This window comes from Electrophorus electricus, chromosome 3 (assembly GCF_041902795.1).
Source record: "Electrophorus electricus isolate QZ-2024a chromosome 3, ASM4190279v1, whole genome shotgun sequence".
Lineage (NCBI taxonomy): Eukaryota > Metazoa > Chordata > Actinopteri > Gymnotiformes > Gymnotidae > Electrophorus > Electrophorus electricus.
The window spans coordinates 24,632,428-24,648,898 of record NC_137499.1 but is presented as its reverse complement, the minus strand read 5'-3'; the positions used below and the strand labels follow the sequence as shown (position 1 = coordinate 24,648,898).

General features: G+C 38.2%; 1 protein-coding gene across 1 annotated transcript in view; it reads right to left on the bottom strand.

The window, feature by feature from the left end:
* Positions 1-152: 152 nt before the first annotated feature.
* LOC113590967 (ras-related protein Rab-26-like) overlaps positions 153-16,471 on the bottom strand; it is an 88,485-nt gene continuing 72,166 nt past the window's right edge. The window contains exons 6-9 of the mRNA XM_035527473.2: positions 8,960-9,025; positions 8,127-8,183; positions 5,845-5,921; positions 153-5,607 (exon numbers count right to left, since the gene is read on the bottom strand). Coding sequence (XP_035383366.1) covers positions 5,505-5,607; positions 5,845-5,921; positions 8,127-8,183; positions 8,960-9,025 — 303 coding nt within the window. The 3' untranslated portion in view covers positions 153-5,504. The remainder of the gene's footprint in view (positions 5,608-5,844; positions 5,922-8,126; positions 8,184-8,959; positions 9,026-16,471) is intronic.

Below are 16,471 nucleotides of genomic sequence, written 5' to 3'. Positions count from 1 at the left end.
CTAGGCATTTCACATCGAACATTGAACATCGAACGAATTAAATCAAAATAAAATAAATCTTCCACTCCTTTCAAAGTAATAATTATTTGAAAATGAAAGTTTATCTTTTGTTAGGAAAAATAAAAGATTGTTGTTTTGCCTGGAATCTCATAGATGGGAATTAAGCTTTTATTGAACATGTAATTATTGCACAACAATAAGATGAATGTCTCAAAAAGGTCACAATGCATTGCAAGGAAGCGCATTATAACCAGAAAGCAAAAGATACAATTATAATCTAGCTAGATTTCTTGTTTCTATAATCAAAGTAAAACAAGCCAAAGCCTAAATACTATATCTTAAAAAAACCCCAGTACATTAAACACTTGAAAACTGCATCATAAAAATACCTTAAACATGTATTTAACATGCCATTTCAGATATCATATGCTGTCATTAGTTGTCATACCAGTTATGTAACAGTGTCATGTTAACACTATGAATAATTGGCAGTCATAGTGCCTTAACAGTGTTTAAAGCCTTAACAGTTTATGCCATGCTAATTTTAGCTATGTGTATTCTATTTAGCATTGGCTTTATGACAGATTTCTTAAAAACTGACAGAATGTCCCATCCACATAATGTTATTGTACATATTACAACTGTTAATAATATGTGTATATATCTCATGACATCTTTAATTACAGATGGTGCTCCACTCAACATATATGTTATTATAAATCTAATGTGAAGTTCTTTAGGAATTTCTTAACATGTTAACAAACATGTCACAACCATGTCAAGGACTGTAAAGGAATATAAACTTTAAAACCTTGCATTGGTAAATATAAAAACAATATTAAAAACTACTTTAAAAGCATCATTCATTATTCAGCCATGAACATTTTTCATAACAACTGCATATACATGAATATAATTTATTACATATAAGCAATGTCAATTGCAAAGCTGACATTAACTAAACAAAATTACATCTGTCTGTCACAGAGATATGATACAATAAGAGTTAATTTAACAATCAAAAAAAGTAACTAACGACATGCATCTGCTAGAACATGAAAATTATGGCATAAATGAGTAACATCTCAGTATTATTAAAGTTCTTAAAATGTCAATATAGTAACTTGTGTTTATAGAGTTTTATTGGTAACTAAACTTTTAAGGAGATTTACTTCTGTCATGAAATGTTTATGACATTCTAATTACGAGAAAGGGCCCATCATTACATTCTTATGCCACACTACTTGTATATATGTCATGAATGAGCTTCATTACATCTGAAGCATTTTTAGTCTGCTCAAACTTGGGAGCTAAAGTAGGATTAAAATTTGAAAAAATAAATCTATATATGACTTTAATAATCTATAATAGCTGTCAGGTCAATTACTGATAACACCACAATTGTTATACTTGAGACAACATAAATTACTATGGCACGTAATATGACATTTTACTAGAACGTTCAGTTATAATTACAATAAATCATAAAAACTATGCTGAACAGGACAATTGGCAATGATTAACACTTGATGTAATAACATCATAAATTGGTAGCTCTCATAACAATTACCAACAATGGTAATATGACACTGTTGTCATATACTGGATGTGCACTATCACAAAATCTAATGACAGCATATGATATAGCCATGGTATGTTTATAACATGATCATTCCAGTGTTATGAGCAGGAATGAAGTGTTGCCAAAACAGCTAGGTCTATATACATCCAAGAGCAAGATCACACATATGGTGTATGTCTGACATCAATATATACAGTCAGAATGGAAACATTACTAACAGAATATTATACAATACCTATAAAAAGTCTACACACCCCTTAGAAATGATTTTGTTTCATAGCAGCAGAACAGTAAAATGCAAATATTGGCCACTATGATGAAGACGAGACGACTTTGATAGGTATTCATGCCTTGTAGGTGCATTATATCAGCAACATTAACATGTAAAAATTCTACAACTGCAACCTAACTAGCAGATTGAAAGTGGTGACATCCACATTACATCTAGTAAGTGTAGTCCTGTTTGCATTGTAAATCAATTACAGGTTGCAATTGTACATTGACACATAATGCACCTATAATATAGGCGTACCTATTAAAGTAGACAGTTAGCGTAGGTGCAAGGGTGATGTGGCTTATAAAGTATCTAGGAGTGTACATTTCTCTTTTGCACACATTTAAGTCAGCAACATCCAAGATATAAACAAAAGCCAGCACATTTGTGAACTAAAACAAAAACAACAAACAAAAAACTGATTTGAGACTTGAAGCCACTCTTCATGAACTTTCTAAACCTTGCAAGTGGCATGTTTGTTAGAAAAAAACAAACAAACTTGTGACTCACAAAACAAAGGGCCAAGTAAGATAAAAACAGAGCAGCAAACATTTCTGTCAGTAGATTTCCCTCAGGCATTACTAATGTAATTCTATTAATATATTTATATCTTCACATTGTGCAATTTGCACCTAAACACTATGTCTGGGAAAAAACAAAAACAAAAAAAAAACTGTGACTTTCAGGGTTTTCTTGTTTTGTTTTACTGTTTTGGATATTGTCATACTTTTCATTTCGCTTTGGTGTCAGTCACCAATTATTATTATTTTTTTTGCTATGTGATAGTTTTTGTGTTACACATAAAAATTCCAGAAGCAGGACTCTATGCTTTATAATGGATATACAAAACATCCTCCCTGTTTGAGTTCATTGGTACAGCAAGTAAGCCAATGCTTAGAATCAGCAGAAGCAATTATCGGTTCAGTGAGGTTCATCGTAAAAACATTGCATGGCCTAATTATTTAGATTGTGATTGCTTCAGAGCAACATTTTTATTTTTAATTCTCAAACAGTTCCAGGGCTGTTTCTTGGACTTGTCATATTTATGAAAGTGTTTTGTTTATTATTACAGATGCAATTTGTTGTAATTATTACAAATTATTACAAATCACTGAGACTTTAGAGAGGCTAACAAAACCAGTGGGAACTTTGGAATTCTTACTTTGTGCATGGCATAGTATCATAAGACAAACAGATATACACAGAGATATTACTAACTGTGCAAGAAGGTGGCAAGAAAAATGTTTTTGCATATGTATGTGCAACTTCCAATGGGCATTAAAAAGAGTGAGCATTTAAAAAGTATACAGAAGTCATATAAGCATTGTACATTTCCTAGAGTAAGACATCAAAAAAGTTAAATGGGTTTACTTTCCGTATACATATTGTGATTTAATTTCCTGTACAGCACTTTACACAACAATGTACAAAATGACAAAGTACTATATTTTTGTTTGCACTTCTTCACAGCTGATTTCTAATATGATTGGTCGCTTTAGTAAGACGTCAGTAAAATTACTGTTTTTTCCACACATTGGTTCTACTTGACTATCATTTAGATTTATTATAGCACTAAGACATAATATCTCTATTTAATCAAAACATTGTGCTGAGATAAAATGCAAATGATAGATACACAAGTTTACACGTCACTTTTCAAAATAAAATTTCTTCAAAATATACAACTTTCATCCACAGCATAATTTTAACTATTTGTGTTTATATTCTTTGAATCATTATATTCAAGCAAAGGACAAAAATAATGTTTATTACAGATAAAATCAGGACTTCATTTCGAAATTATTTACATGAATACTGATTCCATGTCTTAGTATATGTTTACATACAAATGAGGAAAGATTAAAGAACAAAAAAAAATTGAGTAATAGATAATGAATCATAGCTATTCTTAAATGTGCCTAAACCATTGAAAACTTTAACAATTTATTGTCTACAGGAAAATGACAAAGCCAAAACAAATCTCACTAAATCCTTTTTTGTAGCTGTAAAGGAACAAAACTCCAAAATTGTAACTTTTCATCTGACTAAATGCTGGTGTCTAAACATAGCTGGGAGGGCCTGTGCTTAAAACTCACACAACAATCATGTCAGTGTGCCAAACTCCACTGGCCCTCTAACTTCTCATGTAACTTTGGACATTTTCCTCATTTTGTGCCCAGCACAAAATGACTGGGCATGACTGGAGAATGTCCTGAACATATAACTGTGAGTGGACTCTTCGGGTCATCTGCCTTCAGGTCAGTTCTGCTGGAGCTGATGAACTGTGCTTGATTGCATTTTGTGTGTGTGTTTGGCTGTGTACATGAGAGTACATAGAGAGGTTTAAGGTTGAGATGGCTCCTTTGGGAGATTGATTGGAGATTTTGTCTATGACAGGGAGACTTGGTAGAACTTGGTGAAACAATATATACAGTACCCCGTTATCAAACAGAATATAGTTTTCAGCAGAGAAAGCAGTTTGTACTGCCTACTGGTCACCTACAGAGCATGCCTCCATGGTAATCATTGCACTGCATTCAACATAATTCAGCATGTGGTATTCTGGTCAGGAAAAGCAAAAAAAAAAAACTTTTCTTTTCTTTTCCTATTAAAATATATTTCCCCTATCAAATAATAATTTGCTGTCACTATAATAGCAGGATCTAAGCGTTTTTGGACATGGCCTCCGTGGGTGAGTTTTAGATGTTTCCAAAAGTGTGTTTGTGGCTGGTGTGTGGGGGCTTGTTAATGTTAGGGCTAGGGTGTGGGGTGCACTCATAGAGAGTAAGGAAATGTTACAGTTGAACCATCCTTCCCCAAATACAGAGAATAGGAGAGAACAAATTGAAGAGAAACGAACAATACCCAGAAGCTCTTCTTGGTTCTAATAGGTTTGGAATAACTTAAATATGCATGATGCAATAAGTCTATGTGACAGTCCCGATCTAAGTGACAATAACCTGACAAAATACCCTCAAAATTATGCATGGCTTGTAGCCTGTCAGATAATGTGTGTCAGGCTCAGACAGGTACAGAAACATGTCTGCTGTATTTGTGTGTCAGGCTCAGACATTTACACATACACTTCTGCTGTGTGCGTGTGTCAGGCTCAGACACTTACACAAACACCTCTGCTGTGTGTTTAGACATCTACATAAACACTTTTGCTGTAGGGCAAATGTAGACACAATCATAACAGGCATATGTCCAAACACCACCCACCCGATACACATACACACATACAGAGGATTGGGCAAATGTAAACAGTTATGATAATGAAATACACACACACACACACACACACACACACACACACACACACACACACACACACACACACACACACAGGATTGGGCAAACGTAAACAGTTATGATAATGAAATACACACACACACAGGATTGGGCAAATGTAAACAGTTATGATAATGAAACACACACACACACACACACACACACACACACACACACACAGAGGATTGGGCAAATGTAAACAGTTATGATAATGAAACACACACACACACACACACACACACACACACACACACACACACACACACACACACACACATACACACACACACACACAGGATTGGGCAAATGTAAACAGTTATGATAATGAAATATACACATAAATACATAGACATAGCTTTAGGGCCTGCAGCACCCTGTAGTCTGCACCTCCTTGCTGACGTACTCATGCAGTTTAAACGTGGGCTCATCAGTTTCCTTCATAGACCTGTACTTCAGCTCTCTGCCAGGGTGAGGTGGCAAGAAGAAGAAGAAGAAGAAGAAGAAGAAGAAGAAGAGAAGCAAGGCATGAAGTTAGATCCAAGGTGAGTGTGATTAACATGACCAATTATGCCAGTCTCTTTAGGGTTTTACAAAAAACAGGATAATGTTCAGATGTCTTCATTAGTTCTGTTTTATCTTTGCTTTAATTGCTTATAAATGTCCTAGCCTCCATTTTTTGAGTGGAAGATCTACTCACTTGGCTATGGCAGTGAAAGCCAGCTCCACATTGAGGCCAGATCGAGCACTGGTTTCCATAAATGGCACCCCAAACTCCTTCAATATGTACAAATGCAGAGATGGAGAAAAGGATAGACTGAGTGAGTTATCAGAAATATCAATGTTTAAAATTACTCAGAGTGAACAATTGATATTTGAGACACTTGGTTAAATGTATCAAACTGTTATTTAAACAGAATATAATTTTTATCTCTAGCTTGTCAACAAGTTTCAATAGCAGTACTATGAAGAGAGACAAACACTTTTCATAACACAAAATGGCTTACAAAAAAGTATCAAGTGTCAAGATATTCCACTCCTCATTATATCTCCTACTTGGTTCAAAATCATTTTTAAAATAACATTTCTACTTAAGTGGACTCAAAATAAATTACATATTTTGATCTGTAGAACAAGCAGTGCTGGTCTTTCAATCCCAGCATACACAAACTGTATTGTACAATTTCTGAAATATGTTCCCAAATTCTCAACTTATATATTCTGAATACTCAGCAGGTATTGAGAGAGGATATCTGTGACTTGGTCATGGCGTGAGTAAGTCACAAAGAAAGGTGCGAGATGAGTGAACATGGTTTATTTAACAAAGAAACAGAACAATGCAGGTCAAAGACCAAGTGAAAATGAAATGAAAAACCAGGTAAACATTAAATGTTGATGTAGCGTTAATCTGTTGGCAGGCTAATGCAAAGCATCTGGGATGGGGGCCTGTGAAAATAAATATAGGGAGAGGCAAACAGGTGACGGGTGATGGGAGTGAAAGTAATATGTAGGAGATTGGGATCTGGGAAATGATAGGGGTGTGTGATTGGTGGATGTGTGGGAGCTGGTCTTTTTGTGGGTATACAAATCACCAGTATCAGATAACTGAGGTGTGAAGAATTAACTCTTTAAAAAACTGAATCCCTAAAAATTGACATAATCAGTACAATTATTTACCAGATTATCACAAAAGAATGAATAAATTTTAACAATGAGAAAAATGTCTGGTTTGTTAAATTGCCCTAAATTGATAAAAGTCCCACCGACATGTTGTTCAACATATCGTAGTTCTCCTAGGCTTTTTACTAAATTCTTTGTGAATTTAGCAGACCAAACAGAATAATATCAGATTTGCTGTCATTTATCTGAAGAAAATAATTTGCTATAGCTAGGCTGCAGATATTCATTTTGTAACACTTTACTGAAGAGCATTGTTAAGGAGGCTACATAACAGCTACATAAGCCCTTCATGACAACTGACAAACATAAATATACATTTATAAACACTTATTCCAACAAGTGTCAGGTGTCATAAAAACAGCTTTTGTCAACTTTTATGTCAAGTTGCCTTAACTATGTCAAGTGATACAGATTTTTCGTAACATTAAGATGTGTCACGACACTATGTAGGGTGAAATGACATAGCATGTAATGACAACAGACTTTGTAGCTCAGCAGTTTTTTGGCATGTCAGGATTAAAATGCTGATGATACAACACATCTTACCACCTGAGGTTGTTGGTAAAACTGAGCAAAAATGAGCACTTTAAAATAATGCTTTAAGAAACTGTTGTGTAAATTCAAGGTCAAGTTTATTTATATAGCGCTTTTTATAACACAAGTTGTCATAAAGCAGCTTTACAAATGTTTGGGTCCAGATCCATAAAGAGAGCGACAGAGGCAAGGAAAAACTCCCTAGGTGGGGATTAGGAAGAATCCTTGGGAGGACCAAGACTCAAGAGGGAACCCATCCTCCATTTAGTGGCCCAGCTGTGTACAAAATCGCATATCGGACCACAGAGTTAATATACAGTTGTTTTGTTTGGACTTGTCTGTGCAACATGAGCTAATATACAGTCAAGCAGCTCAGGTTACTGAAGCTGCATTGAAAAAGATATCTGGAACCCTGGCCATAATTGTCTACAAATTATTAAATAATTTGGGAATAATCTGTGACTAAATTTTTCAATTTACAATGCAAATTACAAAAATAAAACATTTATTAATGTGAAAGCTGGAAATAGTAGAAAGATATTTGTTTGATATGTAATGGGTACATGTATGTACTGGGTAGCATAATGACAAAAAGGTATTCAATTATATAGGCTAATTAAAAGTAAAAAGTAATTTTAATGAAATTTCTACTAGCATCTTTTTGTCCACCCTCTGGAAAAGTGAGAAGTTTTTGTAATCATATCTAAGGGACAAAAATGATAATGGGTTTATAAGATAGCACTATAGTTTTCTTATGGGAATACTCACCTTAGCCAGTCTCTCACCCTCATCTCTTCTCACTGTTCTGCTGTGAGAGGCATCAGCCTACAGAGAAAAGGAATGGCTTAATAGATCAAATTAATACTGAGAGAACCAGTAGGCAAAATAATATGTGAAAGGCGCAACCTGGAATGTTCATCATGAGAAAGCAACTACATTCCTGGAGTTCTTATAAAACTACACTCCTGGAGTTCCTATAAATACTTTTTTTTTCCTTGAATCTGGTGAGAATTTCTTCATATCAGTAAAGCAGTTTTTTTAATCATGCAATAGTACAACTCATTCTCAATAGGAGAGAAGATGTATTTCTCTTCTACTCATGCATTTCTTAAATTTTTCTTGTCACTGCATTCCAGGGGTTCAACTGTAGCCCTTAATTTAAGGGGTTTGCAGTGTAAAATTCTCTTCTTTATTTATTTTTTTTCTGTGTGTGTGTTTACAATTGAAATTGTTTTCAATGTCCTGAAGAAGTGATTATCGTCTGAGTGTGAGTTCAGAAGGGAGGTAGAAAGTAGCAGAATCCTGATGAGGGAAAATATATTGGGTTTTTTCACTCTTTGGAATCGTGAACCTGTTTGGAGTTGAAAGGCTAGACATCTGTTCCTAGTTCACACAGCTCTGCTGTGTATGAACACTTTATGCTAATCCATATAATTTTCTTTTCAAGCATTGCTGCTCATCTGCTTTTGGAAACATTTTCATTTGTGCACAGTGTAAATGCTCAACTAATCTAACTGCACTGAGTTTGTTTCTCTGCAGTCCAGACCACATAATTATTGGATTAGTGCCTATGGCTGGAAGATGATGGTGTCGGTGTTCACCTTATTGCCCAGTAGCATCAGAACCACATCCTTCTGAGCATATTCATGGATCTCAGTGAGCCAGGCCTGTGGAAAAGAGAGGGCAAGAGGGAGGTAGACAGGGAGTAAAACCAGCACCAAACATGAGGGATATAAAACTGTAGCAATTTAACTAAATGCACTGCCACATAAAAGACAGGAACGAAACAAAGAAAAAAGCTTTATGGTACTATAGTTAACCAAAACAATCTCCTTATTACACCGCAAACAAAAATATTAGTAGGTCCTGTTCCAATGGACAACCATTTGCCTGTGATCAACAGGGCAAATGTCAACAGATCCATTCCACAATAAAATCATCTCATAAACTAAATTTCAGCAAATCAGGCACAGCATATTTTAATGTTAATTTAAAACCATGGTGCCTAGCACAAGCCTCTTGACCAAGGTAAAATCACCTGTCTTTTACTGAAAAACACAGGAATGTAAAAACTCCCCAGGGGACCTTCTCCATGATCCCGCTCAGTCCAAAGGGCTGTCAGCATGACCTCCTCCAGACCCCAGCAAAGAAGAGCCACAATGAGTTCAGGAGGCAAGAACAAGGCCCACAGGGCTTGCCTTGGGTTCAGCCACTTGTTCAAGGCAGACTGAGGTTGGGCGAGGCTATTCTGCTACTGTCTTCAATTTAGCAGGATTCATAGCCAGGCAACCCTTGGAGACTACGAAGCCCAGAAATGGGACAGTCATTAAACAGAAAGTGGACTCCAGCTTCATGTATAAGTGGTTCTCTAAGAGCAGTTAGAAAACCCACCTGGACCACATGCTCCTCTAAGTTCTTACCATAGATGAGGATGCCATCTAGTTAAACAAATGGCCTCCACAAGACCATATTGATGAGGTGTTGGAAGACTGCCAGAGATATTCTTATAGGCCCATTGGTGTGATGAAGGCCGAATTCCACTTGTTACATGGTTGTACCTGGATGAGTTGGTTGGCACTGCGCAGGTCCAGTTTGATGAAAATGGACACCCACTGCAGCACTTCAAAAGCTGAACTCATGAGAGGGAGCAGATAACAGTCCTTCACTTATTCAGGTCCTGTTAATCTACACAGGGCCTAAGGCAATTGTCCTTCTTCCCAAGAAGAAGCCCACGTTGGCTGGGGATGTAGATGGTCTGATGAACCCCTGCACCAGAGCCTCACTGTTGTACTTATCCATGGCCATCTTCTCTGGGCCTGACAGTAAAGTTGGCTCCTGGGGGGAGTAGTCTCTGGAAGGAGATCAATGGTGCAATCAAAAATCTGGTGTGGGTGAAGGACCTCTGTCTGCTTGCTACTGAAGAATTCCCACACATCATGGCAGACTGAGGGTACCTGCTTAAGATCTACAGACTCCAGACAAGGATACTTACCAGCCCCTGATGTGGGGCACAAACTGGAATCCTGGCAGTCGGGTTCTACTAAAGTATGGTCTTAGAGAGCTAGTCTATACATGGGTTGTGGTGCTGAAGCTATTGGAACCCCTGGATGATTTGGAGGTGTAGGATCTGGGACATGAATAAGGACAGACTCCTCATGCTGGTCCATCTGCATGAGGATTGGCCAAGTCTGGCTGGCCATTGACCTGGACACCAGAGTCTGGCAATCTACTGCGGCTACTGGCAATAGAACCATAAGGCCTTGGTGGGCAGTCCTAGATACTCAGCCAGCTTCACATACATAAAGTTCCCTACAGCCCTGGAATCTACAACAGGCACAAAACTGCTGCTCTTGGAATGCGGAGCTCCAGGGACAATGCAACACAGAGGAACAGACCCGAGGTTCTGGGAGGAAGAAGAAGCGAACTTAATCCAGACCCCTGGGGTAGGCATTGTGTTTTGCTGGCTGCTGGGAACACTCCAAAGCTCCCACACAGGGCATCAGCCCTGTCAAAGTTGCAAATTGCACTGTTATGAGGTTAAGCATATGGTCAAGCTGCATAGGTTCTGTGGCCTCCAGCTTCCCTGTAACTCACTCCGTTGGGCTAGATTGTGGGTAACACCACTCTCTGAGATGGTTGTCCAACTAGATGGTGGTTTCCCGGGGGGCTTCTAAAGACGAGGGCAGATCAAGATTTGCCAACTCTTGATCTTGATTTTTGATCCCTTCACACAGGCCTTGTTGGAAAACTGCCATGAGCACTTTAGAGTACCAACTACTCTTTACTGCTAGAGTGCAGAAGTTGATAGTGTAGTCAGCAATAGAGAGGGCCCCATGCCATGCATTAAGGATTCACTACTTGCCTCTTTCCTATGCATCAGGATATCAAAGGTCTTCTGCATGGCCTCAACAAAAGTCTGTGCTGTAAAGCTGTCTGGGTGGCCACTGGGTGGCTGTGTGTGCCCCAAGATAATGCTCTTACAGAGAGGAGAGAGAGATAAATGTAGGTCACCTTGGACTGCTCAACCTGGACAGGACCTGCTCAAGTGCCAGGGTGCAATGGAACAAAAACCTCCTACAACCTACAGGAACCCAAGCATAGCAGGCAGGCGCGAGTAGGGGTGATTCCACAATGGCCAATGAAGGTGGTGTAGTATGGGCTTGCTGGAGTGCCTGAGTCAGCTCAGGCACCTGCTGAGACAAACTCACTTGCACTTCTTCATGGCCACCAATCCTTGCCTCCTGAAAGGCAAAAGCTGGCTTCCACTTTTGCCCATCTGCTGGGTCCATAAGTGGAAATGCCTTGCTGTAATGGGGCAGCAGGTCTGTCAGGGTATTCAGGGGTGAAGCACCCTGACAGCCTAGACCCCTGGTGGACCCTCTAGAAATATAAAACCTCCTAGATAGACAAAAATGCAGATGGGGTGGAGCAGGGAAGGGGAATGAGGAAAAAGGCAAAACTGAAAAAGATCTGATGAGCTGAAAAAGATCAATTTGAGCAATGATCAATTCCCAGCTCGTGGCCTCCCTCTGGAGGTGGCCCGCTGGCATTGTGAGCCACACAATACAATAACACCTCCCCATAAGGAAATGTTTAACAATTATTAGTTATTAATGATATAGCCCTGTAATTAATTATACTACAGTAATAATAATAATAATATTTGATATATCACCAGACTTTAATCATATCCTGGCTTCCTATTTGGTTGTGTGATGCACATATAATAATTAACTATATTAATTATTATTATATATTATATGCACATATAATAATTAACTAATAAATAACTAAACATCCGTCTCTAGTCCTTACTGAATAGCCATTCACATGAATGCTAACAACAAATGTCTAACACCCAGACAATAATCAGCTCCTTATCCCCTTTTCTGTGACGCCCCCATCCTACAGATATTCGTACACACAAATTCACACTCATGTTACCCTCAGTAACAGTAATGAATCACATCCCATCCAGCAATTCAGTCTTCTTTCTTACATCCCTCATCTTCAATCTAACAGTTTCTTTATCAGTCTGTGTGCACTGAAGCAGAAATAGAAGACTTCAGGACAGTCTTTTGGATCTCATCAAACTGATGAGAGAGATTTACTTTTATTTTAGTCACCCCTTTGATCCATTTGCTTGAATATCTCATCAATCATGTAAAAATAACTTTGCAGTTCATAGCAGTTGCACTGTCCAAAATCCACTTTATCTTTTCCTATTTATCTATTTTCTATTCCTGATGCATGACAACTGAAGTTGTCATACACAAATTAATTTCATCCACAGAGATCCCCCTTGCTTCAACGTTGTATGTACAATGAGGATGTGTGAGACAGCTCCAACTTTCATCATCGTCATACGTCTCAGTTGCTATTAATGGTAATAGTCCTGGTAATGTAGTCACACTGCGAGCACTATTTTCCTAATTCTTCAGTTGTCCTGACTGAATCTTACGCTTTCATCGTCATGGATCCACCAGAGTTCACAGTGTTGATCTCAAAGCATGATGTTTCAAAAGCATAGCAACTGTTGCCATCAAAAACAAAACCAGTAACATGCCCGACCATCAAACAACTTTTACAAATTTTACTTCACACTTTATAAAGGACACTGTTTAGAAGGCTACATGACCCCTACGTAAGCTCTTTGTGCCTTATGATTTAAACCTACAAGAACATTTATAAATTGTTATTCCAACAAGCATAAGATGTCATAAAAGCTGACTTTGACAACTTTCATGTCAAGATGACATTAATATATCAGTTGACAGATTTTTGGTAACATTGGTATGTCATGACACTGTGGGGATAAATGACAGAGACTTTTTTGTGGTTTTGTGGTATATCAGGGTGACATAATATTGATCATATGACCTATCTTGGTAACATTTAGTAAAATGTAACAAAATTGGGCACTTCAAAAAAAAAGATCTGTTGTATCTCCTGTACTGTCATAACAATGACATGAAATGACAAAAATAACCTTTGCTTTGAGAAGATATGGAGCAAGTTCTTCATCTCTCCAGTTATCTCATCTTCCCCTCAATGCCCTACATCGACGACAGTCACATGCACTGATACAATAATTCAAAGACTGACATAGATAAACCCCTATCATCTACTGATGCATGCAGGCAGTGTTAGGGCTAACAGAGATGGGAAGTACCATACTTGACTATTTGTACACTGCCTGACATTGAATCAGTTTGCTTGTAATAGATAAAAGTAGGTTTCTTCTTTGATCCTTTTTTCAAATATGAAAAAATAGATCCCGAGCCTGTAAATTTAAAGCTGCAGTGTTCTGTTGTCTTATTTTCCCCACTGCTAAATGTTTTGTACATGACAGTCTACATGTCCATAATTTTGTATATTTCAGAGAACTAACACTGAAAGTATTTTTAAACAGCTATCTTGGAAAATATTCCCATGCCAGGACACAAGTGATAATCATTATCCCTATAACAGTCCAAGATCATATAGCCAGTGATAAGCAGCCACACAACATAAAATAAAATCAATGACAGTCAATGAAATCAAGAAAGACATATACAAAGAAAGAGGCTAGGCACTTTATATATATCACATTTGCTTTAGATTTGACATAACAAAGGCAGTAACCACACATGGGCTCACACCAAGGAGGTCTGCCAGGGGGTAAATGTGTGCTCTGACCACCTGCCCAAAGAGCCAAAATACACACTCATCTTCACTGTCACTTCACTTCACTTCACTCATCTTCAATTCACTTTTTCATTTGGGCGGGGGGGAGGCACACACAGTTTTGCTGCTGCGATAAAACATTTATTCAGCCCCAAAGTGCCAGTCCTCTAATTGCTGAGAAATGTCCTTTCATTCTCACCTTCAGAATAATTAAAAAATGAATAAAATAACTAAAAACTCTTGCATCAGCATGATTCAACAGTTAGGTGCCCATTCATTTTTTTAGGGCATATAGGAACATAAATAAATATATCACTGAATATCAAGTCACCTAGTAGATAGTTTGCCATTTCTAGTAGATAGTAAGCCATTTCTTCCATGCTCACCTAAAAAATTAACTCCATTATATATAAATGGTCTCAGTGAACTGTGTCATCCATTAAAATAGTAAAGTTTTATCAAAGTCTTATTAAAGTTTAATAAAGGGCAACAGCTCTGACTTCACCTTGTGATATAACACAGGTTAAATCATTACATCAATGATTGGCATAACAGAAAAGGGGCAGAAGGTGCTGTCTTACTGAAGGGAAGCTGTTTATAGACTGCCCTCCAGTCTTCAGGCAAATATACTCAGATGTCAGATATATGGTTTTCTAAAGCAATCGTGGCAGAGTGTTTTTGTTAGTGTGGAGATAGGATTGCTACCGCTCATCTCAACATTATGCAGCTGACAGACATCAGACTTGTTTAGTTAATAATAACTTACAATAGCCTAAAAGACTGCCAAGGTTACCCAGTACAGTGCCTGAGGAAGAGACATAGACAGAGAGAGAGAGAGAGAGAGAGAGAGAGAGAGAGAGAGAGAGAGAGAGAGAGAGAAAGAGAGATTGCAATTAACCACTCTGTTATCAGTCCCTAAATGCATCTGGTACAATGGTACAAATGGTACAAATAATTCTTTACAAATGAATAACAGGCAGTTTTTTTTTCTCAAGGGAAACCTGTGGCTTTGCAATAATAAACAAAGCCTCCATTTTGCCACATTGCTGGATACCCAGGTGTGACTGGTATATTACACATCACAATTGAAGATCAACACAAAAACTCTGATCTGCATTGTTTTACAGCAAAATACAGCAAAAAAGGAATAATGAGAGAAATATAGATGTTCTTGCTATGCCATTATTTAGCTGCAGTATTGGATTGATTTTTTCACACTTCCTTCTGCATGTCATCAAATGCATACAAACACTCGTATTCCACAGTTAGCTTCTATTCATGAAGTGTTCAAGGACTGCCATTAGAGCAATAAAGAATGAAAAAAGATATTACACATGTGCATAGGCCATGTTTGAAAGTAATTTTACTTTCAAATAAGTTCAAAAACAGCCATAGCCACTGACAGTTTTCTCCATCTCCAAAACCAAAGCAGATTTAAGGGTGCTCTCTTGAGAGTGGTAGAAGTCTTTAGAAAGTGATTCAAAAGCAACCTAAAGTAATCTTTAAGTTCTTCAGAAGTTTTTTTCTTCTATTCTGAATACCTTTTAAAATAATAAAATTACAAATTCCCAGTGAACAAAGAGAATACGGCCAAACTGGTATGCCGTGGTATGCCACACAAAATGTGCAACACAGTATTTAATGTCACCATGGCGATAATTAGTGCACCGGTGTCGACTTACTACTGTGAAAAATTCACCTGTGCCAAAAGAGAAAGCCAATCACAATCAACATGTAACTGAGGCCATACATATTAAAGACCCACGGCAACAGACCGATGACTGACTGACCCTAGTTTTGAGACCACTGCTACTCTTAAATCTACCAGTTGCATAAAAATGTAATGCATTTGTATCTTTCACAAAGACAGGAACTGGCTTCAGGAACAGGCTGGGAGGTCATTTGGATGGCCCCTGAGACACTGGAGTTACAGGTTGGGAGGCTGGCAGAATGGTCTCGGGAACACCTGATAGGTCAGGAGGCACAGGTGCTGTTGTTGGCTGGTCTGGTAGGTCAGGAGGTGTGGCTGCTGATGTCGGTGGGTCTGGCAGGTCCAGAGACACAGCCACAGTAGGCACAGGCATGCTGCAGGGTGTGAGAATAAGAATGCTGTTCCTGTTCGGGTGTTGTCCACAACGCTGGGGACAGGAACAGGCTGACTGGCATCCCCAATGCTGGGAACAGGAACAGGCTGACTGGCATCCCCAATGCTGGGGACAGGAACAGGCTAGTCGGCTTCTTAAACGCTGTGATCTGGAGCCTGGGCAGTGTCTTCTACTCCCATAACAGGAAATGGCAGCCTGGAGTATACACCAACTGGGATGCTCCTGGGCAGCTCTTCAGGAGCACAGACCCTTCCACATGAGGAATGAGAAGGGCCTAATGGGCAACGAGAGAGTCATAACCAGGACTGTACAGCTCCCCTGCTAAAATTTCAGAAAAGCCTT